The 14,049-nt window shown below is 44.4% G+C and overlaps 1 protein-coding gene across 6 annotated transcripts in view; it reads right to left on the reverse strand.

The window, feature by feature from the left end:
• Positions 1-229: 229 nt before the first annotated feature.
• TSC22D1 (TSC22 domain family member 1) overlaps positions 230-14,049 on the reverse strand; it is a 90,608-nt gene continuing 76,788 nt past the window's right edge. For 3 of the 6 annotated variants that reach the window (XM_084227186.1, XM_084227187.1, XM_084227185.1), the window contains 2 exons: positions 2,638-2,689; positions 230-1,637 (listed from right to left, as the gene is read on the reverse strand). In XM_084227186.1, coding sequence (XP_084083312.1) covers positions 1,380-1,637; positions 2,638-2,689 — 310 coding nt within the window. In that variant the 3' untranslated portion in view covers positions 230-1,379. Of the gene's footprint in view, positions 1,638-2,637; positions 2,690-2,921; positions 3,000-3,109; positions 3,437-14,049 lie in introns of those variants that run through there. The other 3 variants (XM_084227188.1, XM_084227189.1, XM_084227190.1) reach the window with 3 other exon arrangements.

Consider the following 14,049-nt stretch of genomic DNA (forward strand, 5'->3'; position numbering starts at 1 on the left):
GAAATAACTTATGTATTGTTATAGGCAACAGATATCTGTGGCCCCACAGTCCTGACCATACAGGACTGGAGCAAACCCAGCATTTTGCTTAGTCAGGTGCCCTACTCCCTCCTCCTCCGTTTAACTTTAGTATCTGTTTTCAAGAGCTGACCTCACTGCCCATGTAAAACTGCATTGCAACATCTTAAAATCGGCTGTGGTTAACACCAGTACACTATACAAACAGTGATTTATCAACATTGTATGCTTTATTGAAAGTTGACAAGTGCAACAGTTAAATACATTGACGTGTTACAACTGTAGAGAACATGCACAAAAACATATGCATACTACTATACAGATCATATGCAAAAAATCCATACTGGGAAATCCAATTTTTTTTCTTTAATTCTTTGCTAGCAGGGCTTGATAATTTTTGGAGTGGTTTTCCCCATCTTGAACCAAACTACAATGAACAATGATTTACTTCAAGATAATCAGCAGCCAGGGAACTTCAGAAGTTACACAAACAGCATTAATTTGCCAAATTCTGAACAGTTGCGTAGGTGCATTCTTATTTATGTAGCATAAAAAAAAACTTTTCAAACTTCTTCAGATCAGCCAATGAAACAACTAAACTTCAATCTGTACAACCTAAATAGTTACAGTTTTCTATTTTACAAAGTAATTACACTAAATACACAAATATACAGTAGGCAAATAACCTTCATGGTAATAATCCTATGACCCAACAACTGTATTGTCACCTACCTGTTTTCTATATATAATACAGCTTTATGCACCTGTCCACTGGTTCAGAAAACGGTGCAAATATTTGCACTTAAGGTTTCAGGTGACAATTAAGTGTTAAACACTGAGATTACCTTTCTCCCTCTTCCTCTTAGATCCTATGCACCAGTCCACACTTTGGAACCCCAATGCACTACAGGGGGTTGAGCCATCACTTTTTACTCCAGTCTATTTCTTCACGTTTCCAAGTTTGAAAAGCACTTGTATCAGCTGTAGCACTGGATGAGTGGAAGATTTAAAAACAAACCAAAAAAATTCAGGCATGCAGCTTCGTTTCTCAGCCATTTGCAGAAGCTGCTTGAGTCCCCAGTGTACTTGTGCTAATTCTCTGGAAGAAGTTTATTTTATTCAACCAACCTAAGAACACAGACTCCTTCAAGCCAAAGGGGTAAGGGAGGTAAGAGAGAGACAGATGAGTGTGTAATACGAGGGGGAGAAGCCTCTCCTGATGTGTGCAAGGCATGGAGTCCTCAGTCTGGGTTGCAATGTGCATTGAAATGGATGAAGGGTGGCTGTGGCGGATTCCCGCTAGTCCTCCTCACTCTGGACAGTCCAGAAGCCAGCAATCATGATGGCGATGACATCTTGAGCTATGCCGAAGGCCCTGAGCCCTGTGATGCTGGCTGAGCAGGCTGCTGTGCTGTCCCTTGTGACTGGGAAGAGGAAGGCGGAGAACCCGTCTGCAGCTGTGCTTGGAACTGGGCAAGCTGCTCTGGGCTGGCAAGTGTTTTTAGCAGAGTGTTTTCTTGCTCCAGCTGCGAGTTCTTCTCTATCAGCTCTTTGATTTGCTCTTTGAGGACTTCCACTTCCTCCCTTACTGCGTACATCAAGTGACTCTTTACCAGATCCTGCAAGGCAGAACAGAGTGTGTGCGTTAGCAGCGCAGCGCCCGGCCCGGGCTGCCAGCCTGCCCCGCCGGAGCCCGCTATGCAGTGTGACCCCCGGTGCCGGTGTCCCGGCCGAGCCGAGCCGAGCCGTGCCGGGCTGTCACCGCCGGCACTCACGTGCGGCCCGGCCTGCACAGCGGCCCCGCCCCCGCGCCAGGCCCCGCCCCCGCGCGCGCCGGCTGCAGCCAGTTCTGGGCGCAGGTTGCCGCATTTCCCTCCCTCCCGCCGTCCGCGCGCGGCCGCGGGTGACGTCAGAGCGCGGGGCGGCCAATGGGCGGCCGAGTTATTTATAGCCGGGAGTTAAAGGCTCGGAGTTTGCCTAGCAACAGCCGGAGAGGCTCCCGGGAGAGCGGCTCCAGGCACCGCTCCAGTAACAAAGGGCGGCCGGGCCCCCGGCTCCGCGCCGGGCGGGGGCCGGGGCAGCGGCCGCGGCGGCCCCCGAGGCGAAGCCGCCGGCTCCGGGCACCGCAGCGCCCGTGCCGCCCGCGGGGAGAAGGGCGCAGCGGCGGGGGATGCCCCGGCTGCAGCCCGCGGGGGATGCGCTTGCTAGGCTTGCGCTCGCCTGCGCTTAGGAGGAGGAATTAAAAAGATAAAAGTACCCCAAAAACGTCCTCTTTTTGGGACTGTAAAACCCCACAAATACGCTGCTACGCTTTCTACCCAGCAGCGCCCCTCCGCCGCCGCATGGAGCCAGGATCAATCGTTTGGGGAGGCAGTAGCAAAGAGCAATGCCGTCATTCCCTCCCCGGCATCAATACACAAACGTGCGCATTCCTCCCCGCGGGAAGCCTTTGATCAATTAAAAACAAAAATAACAAAAAAAAAAGCTGCCGACGCCGTGCCTCCCCTTCCGTCCCCGGCTCCGCTACCGAAACGCGTCCCAGCACGGCATCGCCGCTCTATCCCCATATTGTTTACTGCTTCAAGCACGAACAAGGTTTTATGCCCCATCGGTACGTACCATCGCTTGCTCGATTTTGTTGTCGATAGCTACTACGCTTGCACCAGAAGAACTGCAAGAGAGAAAGAAAGAGAAAAAACATACAACATTAGCGGCGGCTGAATTATTTAAGAAACAAGAGACGCGAGCATCGGTAGCCAGTTGGCTGAGAAAGTCATCCTCACGGTGCCCTGCCGCCGCCTCACCAGGATGCTCTAATGCAGCAAAGCAACCTGTAAAGCCGCGCCGAGCCCCCCCGCCCTCAGCCCCGACCAAATATCCCGACATTTTGCCCCCCGACGGACCATAAAGATGGAGCTCAATCGCAGGCTGCGGCAGAAGCGCTGGGCGCCGGGGAGGGCAGCACCTCCGGGGGGAGAGGCGGGCGCCGGTGCCGCCGCTGCGGCTCCCCCGGACAAAGGAGCCAGCCCGGAGCTCACCTGCCCCGCTACCGCCGCGCCGGCAGAGCCGCTCGGACACAACACTTATTTACCTACTGTCGAGCCTCAGAGACGAGGTGTCGGTGCCCAGCAATGACGATAAGAACGAAATCGAGAAGTGTCTTAGTTGATAAACTCCTAGATCCATTGCCACCGGTCTACAACATTGGGCATTCATGCAACCGCGGCCAGAAACGCTCCCCGGAAAAAAAAAAATCAGGTCTCGCTCCTCGCAAAGGCGTGTGTGCGTGCGGGGCCGCTCCGCCGGGCGAGGCGGGGCCGGGACCCTGCAGGACCCTGCGGGGCTGCGCTCGGCCGGCTCCGAGCGGGGTCAGCGCTCCGCCGCGCAGCACAAAACCCGGGCATCCCGGCCCCCCCCATCATTTATGCGCCGGCGCCGCCTCCCATTGGCTGCGCTTCCCGGGCCCCGCCCCGCGACGCGCATCTCATTAGCGCGCCCCCCCCACCCCCGCCGCGCGCGGCGCGGGCCGGCGGCGCCCACGCGGAGCGGTCCCGCACGCGCGGGGGGGCGGGGGAGAGAAGGCTCAGTCCCGCCATCTCCGCGAGCCCCGGCACGCGCGCTGCCGGCCCCTGCCCGCAGCGACGGAGGGGGACTTAAAATTAACAAAAAAAATATATATAAGAGAGAGAGAAAAAAAAAAATAATTAGCGGGCCCGAGGAGCGGCGGGGAAATCCCGCACGGCCCGGCGGGAACGCGGGACGCGCCGAGTGCCGCCCGTGGCCGCGCCGACACCGCCACCTATCGGCGCGCGACAGCGGGAAAGTCCCGGTGCCGCCTCCCAGGGCTTATGCAGGGAGCCGTACCTCCGCCTCGGCCCGAAACCCGCACATTTCAGCCCCGCAAAGCGGAGCCGTACCCGGCAGCTCTGCTCGCTTCGCCCATCCCAAGCAGGAAAAGGAGGATGCCCACACACTGCAGATAAAACTCTTTCAGACGGCTACGAGCCCCCTTTATCCCTTACACACACCTTACGAGCCCATAAAGCCTTTAAAAAAAAATACTCAGCCACCGATCGTCTACAAAAGCCCATACAGCACAAACCTGTGGATTTCTAGCAAGCCGGCCTATACTATTCTGCAGTAATAGGAAAAATGCCTATTCACTTATTTTTAGGTTGCACCGTAAGGCACTTAGTCTTAAAAGTTGCAGCACGTGCATTAATGATTTAGGATAAGATCCTTCTCCCACCTAACTGTGGTGTTTTTCTCAACAAATGTTATGCTCTCATGTGTCATGGAACACAGCAACTAAATTCAGTGCCCATCCAAGTGCTCTTCTTTACCAGTAACAGCTTAGAAAGAGACCCAAGGCTGACTAGACCACCATCAAATACTGTCACAAGAAACAGCCAATCTCTAAAACCACTCTTGTCTAGACCTGCACTTTCAGCATGTGTTACACTACTTAAAGGTGCAAAAAAAAGTAAAAAAATTTCTTCCATTCTCTACAGCAAACCTCTTCAAGAGCTACAAGTCACATACATCACAGGTGCTGCTCCCAGAGAAGCAGGAAAGCCAGGAGGCACGGAATAATCATCTTAAAGCTAAATTTAGCATTTGCGTATCTGCATCATCCTTCTTAGTTTATTTATGTTGTCCTAGACTACTATTCTTTCATTCAATAATGCCAGCAGAGTAGTACAAACTAATCCTGTTCACAGGGAGGTCACATTTAAGAATAATAACGCCTCACAGCCACCTTCCTGCTACCAGAGAGGGTTCACATCCTACAAGGGCACAGCTCTCATCCCACCCTTTGGATATGTGGGGAATTTGCACAGGATAGCAGCTAACAGGCTGAAAATTAAAGGAAGTGTTTTAGAAAAATCCCTCCCTGTACTGACTTGCAAACTCGTGACAGCAAGTGAAGTGAGGCAATGCATTTGAACACGTGCATCAGGCTTCGGCTTCCCCTCCAAGGGACAAGCAGCAGGACCCACGTGCTACACGGACACCTCCCCGCAGCACTTTCTCTGCAGAGGTTACTCACTACACACCAGCGATCAAGTGAGCCCTTTGACAGGCAGTGCCAGCAGCACGTCATCTGTACTGGAATCTCTATCAACTCCTCGACTTGGTCTAAATTCATGTTTTATGACAGGCTGGGATTCAAAGTCAGTGATGTCTTAAATGACTCCTCCCCATGGCAGTTACTCAGCACAATTAACAAAACTGCAGTTGGACAAAAGCTCTGGGACAACCTCTGTGCCTTGTAGTTCTTTATCAGAAAAAGGGCAGAGTAGGTGCAAAACCAGCTATTTCCTATCATTGCAAATCAGGCTCTTATAAAATAACTTGGAGATAGCAAACTCACAGGCCTGGACAGACGTATCCTGAAAATCTCCTGCTTTGCTGTTGCAGGACAGACAGCAGACTATTGTTATTTGGTTTCATTCATACATTTAGAAATAAAGTCATGGATTCGTTCCAACAGAGTTTTTCGTTCTGCTGTAACGACTGATAATCATCAAATGCCATTATTCTGTTTACAACGTAAAAACTGTACCATTCTCAAACTAAATTAACAACACTGCCATCTTTAATCTATATTAATATTCACAAAGGAGAGATAACATATATGATCCTAAATCAAATTCCCACTAAACTCATTAACTATCTTCCATTAACTTCAGTGGGCTTTTAACAAAATCTGTCATTTATTTTTAGATGCTTACAAGCAGAGTTGTGATTCAACAGAAAGCTGTCAGCTGCGTAAGTAGGACTGCATATTAATATGCATGCTTTGCTTTGCCCACTCTACAAAAAAGCAAACCGTAAGTGTCCCTTTATGGCTGAGAAAATTGATCATCTAGGGAATTAAAAAAAAAAACATGATATAAATAACTTTAATCTCCAAAACTGGGGTGAAATTTTTTTGGGAGGAGGGGACAGCACCACTATCTCTGATGTTCTCAGTTCAACATCCCTGCCTGACAAGGACAGACACTGAACTCTAAGGACTGGGTTTTTGCTGTTGTTTTTAACAAATGTCTCATTTATAAAATAAGAAAGTATATGGAAGATTTAAGGACGATAGTTCTCCAAACTCAGTTTTTGTCTAGAAGGGCGTCAAGATTACTACTGTGTTGCTCAAAACACTATAACCACCTCTTTTAACACCTCCTGTAAAAGCCTTAATTCCTGGGAGCAGAGGTGAAAAAGGCTGCAGAATTCCTCAGTTTGGTTAAGGCTCTCTAGGTCTGCACTGGGTTGGACAAATTCATGTTGTTAGCACATGCTTTGGAAGCCTGCGTATCTTCAGAGCACCCCAGGTGTTCACAAACTGCATAAAGTAACACAAAAAGACTCGAGATGGGCTCCTGAGAAATCAGCAGGGTAGAGAACAATACAGCAAACGAGTAGCTCACCAGTATCTTTGATCCTCAGGTAAACTGACTTCTTAAATTAAACATACAAACAGTAGTCAAAGACTTTTTAGCACGTGTCACCTTTTGTAATATTTCAGCTCTTAAACACCGTTCTTCCCACTAAATAATTTCCTCTTGTCTCGATTTATTCATGCTAAGAACTTGAAGAAAGTGCTTTTCATCTTAAGCACGTAATGAGGTAAACTACAGCACAGAATCATTTTGTCTCTATGCAAGCCTCGTTTGTCATGTTTCTCCATGCGTGTTAAAAAGTTCTTTAACTTAAAACATTTATCTTTTAAGTACCTTGTCAGTGTATGCTCCCTTCAGATGACAACATTAAAAGCCCTCGATAAGCATCTTCTGAACATAAAGTAAATCTCATCTTTTGATGATGTTACAAAGATGCCACACCAGAAACCATATTAGAAAAACAGCAATTGCTGTCACAGCACACTTTCATCTTAGGCTCAGACAGGCTCAGATGTTGTGAACTGCAACTGCAGCTTTCAGCAGCAGAATGCAAGTACTGAAGAGGTTAAAAATAAAATCTGCTATTTACTCAAGAAAAGGCTACAGTAATTAGATTCTACCTGACATCTGACTGCGCATTCCACTTGGCATCTAAAAATGGAGAATAAATGGCAGAGTACCATTCTGCCTTAAAATTCATAGATTCAAAATTCTTTGTGTAGTGACAGCAACCTTCCCAGCATCCAACTTATGCAAAATTGTGCCAAGCTAATAACTGAGAGTGAAAGCTCTGGCTGTACTTGACATCAAGGACTAAAGGTTTATTTACTTCAAGAGACCGTGATTTTTTTTCTTCGTCTCAGTAAAGGTACATAACTGGAGAAGCTGTCCAAGGAACTTTCTTTCCCACAGTAAATCATACATATTTTTAATAGACTAAGAACCAAAAAAACAACCAAACAAAATAACCCCACCCACACAAGCCCTATCTTCAGATAGCCTAAATATAGATCACAAAATCCCAGCCAACTTCCTCTTCCAGCTCCAAACCTTTAGTTAAGATCTTGATTTAAAGAAACCAAGCCACTAAGAACTTACTGCTCAGCTCCAAAAGACTTCTATTTTATTTCTAGATTGAACTCATTATTTCAATTTATGTACTTCTGCTAAATTTAAAAAGCTCTTTCTACAAGACAGTACTCTCTCAGTTTTCCTAAATGTGAATGTGAGCTTTTCCTCCTCCATAGTAATCTTGCTTGCATCTATAATTTATTTTATTTGTTTGCTAGAAATTGGGGTTTAGTTCCAGGAAAAACAGATAAAAGGGAAAGCTATGCAATATGCCAGTGAAATGAAGTGCTGTATTTGTAAATACTTTTTTCTTTTTTTCTTTTTTCCAGATGTGCAAGCATAACTAAATAAATATTTAGTGGAAAGAATACACACACCCTACTGGGGCTCTGGAAATAACCTGGCAGTATCTCTGATCGTAGTGCATACACAGAAGTATCATGCTGTGAGCTCTGCACAAGAGAGAGAAGACTGCATTTAAAGCAAGATAACCATGTAAGATCAAAAGAAAAACAAGGAGAGGTTCTCACTGGTTCCTCTGAGGATATCCTCTTTCTCTTTGACAGGCAACTAATTACCAAGTCAATCCTAGTTATTTTTAATGAGAATTATAATGATTCTACCAATTTTAATGCTGACAAAACAAAACATACTGTCTACAATCAAGTATCTGGATACAGCCAAACAAAGAGATGACCCACTTGCTACCCATCAGAGAGAACTCTGCAGGGAAATATGAGCCATCTTAAAGCAATCTTGATGCTTGGAGAGGGATGTAGGGCATCCCCTTTCCCGAGATCATCCACAGATAACCATCTAGCAATGCGGCTGAGATGAAGGTCTGTGCTCTGTACATATCCAATGAGTTTCAAAGTCCTCTCACAGAGCCAGCTGAGGTATATCATAACTCAAAACCTGAAATTACATCCAGATGCTACTCCACTTTAAATTTCAAGAAGTTATGCATTTGCAGTAACATGCAGCTTGGGAATCACAGGCTTTCCTGATTTCAGAAACCCTTAAATGAGTAGGTGTGAAATATTTGACTTTACTACAGGTGAAAGCCCTCCTCCTCAGCATCCCATAAAGTGCCCTTGACCAAGGACTGCAAAGGAAAGAATCCACCAACATGTTAGCATCCTGAAAGTTTTAAGTGAGACATCTGAGCCAGGAATATTTTCTTTCCTCCAGAAAGCTCCACACAATGTTGCACTGCATGCTGACATTGTCTCCAGGATGGGTGTAGGAAAGAAGTTAAGTGTCATAATGCAGCATATATAGAAGAGTGATAAAATGTTACAACCTTGAAGTTTCACAACCCAAATTTAGTTTTCCTTTACATGAAATTTGGCTTCAATAATTTAACATCTAATGCATAGAAAGAGTGTTCAATTCCCTAGTCTTCTGTGTACCTTTCATGTGTAAATGCTTTTCTCAAAGGCAAGAACACCCTGAAGTAAAAACCACTTACACAAATATTTAATCCCACTTATTCTAACTGTACAACAGATTTTTCAACCACATACTCCAAAATTAAATGACGAGGGAAGGAAAGAGTCACTGGAGCATTTTAAGTTACACTTAACATAACAAACATGGCAAGCATTGGGAGTGTTTTGGCACACTGACATGACAAGCATTTGGAAAGATGAAATTCTCTGTATTAAAAAGCATCACTGACCCAGGGGACAAACAGCCCAGAAGAGATTACAAGAAAATGGCTGACACCCACCAACCTGGGTTGCCTTCAATAGTACACAGTGGGTTTAGTAATCAAATTAAAAATCAGCCAAATTTACCTATAGTTTAGAGGGGTCATCTTCTATTATTTTTGAACTTGTATTATTTTCTGTTTCCTTAAGGCTGCAGGAAAGCCTCATCAAGTCTCATGAAATGGGAAAACTATGTCTTACTAAGTACTGCTAATTGTGCAAGGGGGAGATGGAGGATCTTGAGGCTCTTCATTTCCCCAGTCCCCAGCTCCTTATAAAGTTTACACCCATTATGCCTTTTTAAAAAAATTCCTTAATCCATTCCTTCCTCTTTTCCCACCTCCTCCCCGGTTTCTAATTGTTATCCTTGAAAGTATATTGAAAATCTTGGATCAGCTAATAATGTAGTCATGCTTATTAAAAAAGTATTTATATAGCATTAACAGTTGGTCTGCACTTCCCACTGAATATCGTTTGCCCTTTGATGGCCATTTTTTGGTGTGACAAATTTGAAATTAAGTCTATGTTTCCTACAGAAGCCTATCACACTAGAAGCCAACTCAGGGTTGCTAGGAAAAAAGGCAAAATTTCTGCAATTAACTAGGGTTGTCCTATGGTCTTCAGGAAGCTGGGAATGAAGTTCCCTACCCCAGCTTTTACAGAAATTATTAAGAACAGCTGATGAAAAGTACAGAAACAAAAGGTAAGTCCTCAGTGTGGGAAAGGAGCACCCGGGATGCGGAATCCGATCTGCCGTGAACGAGGATGAAAATCGGCCGCTTCTCAGCTTTTGTGGTGGCAGATCCCTCGTTACCACCCTGCTGTGCAGAACCATTTTAAGGTCATTCTGTTAAATAATAATAAAATCCCAACACTGCAACTTGTTTACTCGTATAGAAAAATAAAGACAATAAGCTCAGAGTTCAGCGGCACTTTTCTTCCTCAGTAAGTATTTTAAGACAATCGACCTCTATGCAGTTCCCCATTTACATTCCCACAGTTTCAGTCTCTGCAATCACCAGCAAATGGCTTCACACGTATCAGCAGTATCAATGTACAAGAAGGTAAATGACTTTAACTCCCCTGGTTCCAATGCATGCATATTATACAAATTTGAAATGTCGTATTTCTTAATCTCCGAGTGGTCAAAATACTCTGCTCGAGTAATGCCACAACCCACAGTTTATCATAATTTGGTGACTTACTAAGAAAATACAGGAAAAATTCAAGACCTTCTGTACCATCCAAGAAGAACGGTACTTTAACAGGCTGAATTTTCTGTAGCCTATTTAAAGGTATTTTTCTACCCAAATGGAAATTTTAATTTCTAGAAATCAAACCCCATGTACCTCCATTACCATTTAGGAAGCATGGGGAGAATTTCCACAAACAAATAAGAATATGACCTGATTTACTGCAGTGCAGTGTACCCCAAAATCTTACTTTCCTTTTAACAGCCACTGAGTTGAGCATTTGTGGGATAATTTCCTGCCTAACCTGTACCTTCCCCCCATCTGTGAAAACAAGCATATGAGAGGAATTTGATTAATGCCCATGCTTCAAACTCAGTACAGCATTAAGAAACAGGTACAGCTCAACTCTGCAGGGGGAAAGCACTCTCAGGCTTCTTAATCCAGGCACAGCTTCAGTGATTTAAGAGACACAAATCCTGCTGACTCACAATCACAGAAATCCCAACAGAGTATCTCCATTTACACTCTCCTTGCTGAAGGAAAAAATTGTAAAGTGATACTGATTTGAAATAGAATACAAGATATCTGGGAAAGTAGGTACAACTATGAAATGAGGTATGCTTCAAAACTTAAAAATTACTTTAAGAATAGATTGATCAAAAGTATAATTTGACCTGATTGCCTTGTGACTTTAGGGGTGTATTACCTACTTTAGCACAACACTTCTTTCTTGAAACCCTGCCACACTGCAAACCAAAGAGAACAGAACACAGGTGTGCTGGCTCAGCATATTTTGAACATGTCCCTGGAGCACCTTCTAGGCCAGAGACTGCAAACAGCTGGCATGGGTCCAGGTCATCTACAAAAGGCTGTATATCCTGAAGTCCTGGTTCTCCTTTAAATGGGAGCCAGTCTTCCTCAGTACTCTACTGATCCTGTAAAGGAACCTCAGGCAGTAAGAAGCTCTAATTTTCCACAGGACAGCATCATCTAGCTTAAAGGCAGCAAGCACTTTGAGACAGCTGGATCCATGGTGGCCATGCAGGGCACACACCACTGACATTTAGCTGCCCTTGAGCTAGACATTCTGCAAACAGCAGAAGACATTCTCTTTATCTTTTAATACACAACTTGCAAAGGAAAGATTGCAGCCTATCATTTCATACCTAATCAGCATCTGGGTAATCGTCTTTACACAGTGACGGTTACATTTACAAGTGGCACCCTGTTTATGAAGCATTCCTGTCCTCTCCCTAAAACTGCTGATGCATGTTTTTTGGTGAATAGCCAGCTAAACCATTTAATTAGATGTCCAAGGGTCTTTTCTATATATAAGGTCCAAGGCTCATGTATATACTATGTGAGGCACCTAACACTTCTGAAAAACAATGACTTCATCCTCCAGAAACCACTACCATTATAACGACACCCTGAAGCTCTGTGGCTTAAAACAATTCAAAACAAAGCCCAATCCCCACAAAAACAAAACCAAAGTAACTGTAGTATCAGAAGTCTGAGTAATGCAGTTAGAAATGCATGGAGTCCAAAACAGCTCCCAGGAATTGTTTCCTCATTCTTACACAGGGTTAGCCCAGTAGCCACTCTTTTACAGCAACAACACAATGAGCTGCCACACTACTCTCAATATATAGGAAGGAGAGAAAATCCCTACTGCAACACAGAATTTAAATTCCCTCTTCCAGCTCCACTGACAGAACCAAGGAGCCACTGCTGTCCACCAAGCACAGAGGACAGAAGGATCTTTTCTAAAACCCACACTGGGCAATGTCCCATCCAGGGAGGCATGCCTCCTCACTCCCACACAAGATACAGAACAGGGGAATTCCTCTCTGACTGTTCCCCGCTACTACTAATTGATAGAGGCCCTCACCAGGTGGACAGTAACATCAATCAGCAGCTCAGGTACAAGCAGTCATGACAACTACAAACAAAAATATTTGTAAGTGAATGTCTGAGTCACAGGGTAGCACTGCTGCCATTCAGATAGGCTCTTGATTTGCCCAAACCTATTTTTTTCAGCCCTATTTCTGAAGAACTCTGCATTTTATAACAAGCTGTCAACAAACTGTTGCAGGTAGTACAGAAACATTAAACTGATTCCGAGGTTGAGGGAATTTACTTATACTGATAGACTGAAAGATGTCAAGGTACTTGAAAGGATCCTTTAAATCAGTCCTTGGGAGGACTGAGATATGACTTGAGTGAAAAAATACCTTCAAACAGAGAAAACACTTAAGGGGCTATTAGACTTTTGTTTTACTTTTTCATATTAGAGTACAACTACCTAATATTTACTTAATGATGAATTAAAGCCTCTTTTTTTAAAAGAGTAAAAACATTAGCTCATAAACACAGTGAGTTTTCTATCCCTTGATATCACAGTATCATAGGATCATTTAGGTTGGAAACGATCTTTAAGATCATTGAGTTCAACTAAAACCTAACATTGCCAAGTCCACCTGCCCATCACTTAGGTATGCTTTTAATAAATTTAAATTACTGATGTTCCGATAGGGATGACAAATATAACAGCAAGACAGATGCTTTCATGCCTGTCTTCACTATTCATGTATTTTAAGCAACTATAGCACACTTTACACATCCTAAGAGTTAACAGATGTACCCAATGCTCTCTCCTTCCAGTTTATGCCACAGGCAAAGGCTGAAATATCTTCTGACCTGTATTTATCTCCCTCTGTCCTCCCATCTGCACTTCCAGCCAAGTTCCAAAAAGAAATATGGAGGATGCCACACCAGTATTATTTTCTGTATGAATATGGAAAGATGGTGGTGTACATCCAAAGTGGACACAGCCATCTGTCTGCAGTCTGCACTTCACAAGAGGCTGCAGCTCCTGCACACCCATACAATCAGCATTTCCAGCTGTCTAGTGCTAGACAGCTCCCCAACGGCACATAGACATTAGGGATTGCTTTTCCAAAACAACTTGGTGGAGCTCCAGAGCATAAACTCTGAATCTTGGACTCCATTCTGGCAGCCAAACTTAAAATGCAAAATATGCATAAAGTATTTAATTTTATTAAGAGTACAAGTCCTTCTCAGTATGCTGCAAACTGCCCTTGACCAAGGACTGCAAGAAGGAAAAGATTCACCAGCTGTATCCATATTCTCTAAGTTTTAAATGAGATGCCTGACCCTAGAATTGCTTCTCTTTCCTCCAGAAAGCCACATACAACTGCACCCACTCTCAAATTCTGCATCTACACCAGAAAAAGCTGAATGCTTCTTTGTATTTGACCCATGCATCCAGCAGGGTCAGTTTTGAGAAAAAAAAAAAACAGATAGTCACACACAATATTAGCCAGGAAAGGCTGCCATTTGCAATTGCCAGTTAGCATCTGCTATTTATGGTGTCAGGACAACCAGCCAACCTGAATTCACTGAAGAATAACCAGGAGAAAAACAGCATCTCTGCAAGAGAAACTAGAGGAAACAAAGGCAAATGAAAACTAAATAGTAACTTGCAGAGTAAGACTACAGGAGAAACTGTCCCCATTTTCTGTATAATGCTGGCAGATGCAGACTTTGGTTTATGACTAGAGGTGCTACATCTGGCTCCTGTGTGTATCAGTAAAAGTCAGTCACAACAAAACCTTTTAATAATGCAAAAAG

The sequence above is a fragment of the Fringilla coelebs genome (genome assembly GCF_963513975.1).
Source record: "Fringilla coelebs genome assembly, chromosome: 2".
NCBI classification, from domain to species: domain Eukaryota; kingdom Metazoa; phylum Chordata; class Aves; order Passeriformes; family Fringillidae; genus Fringilla; species Fringilla coelebs.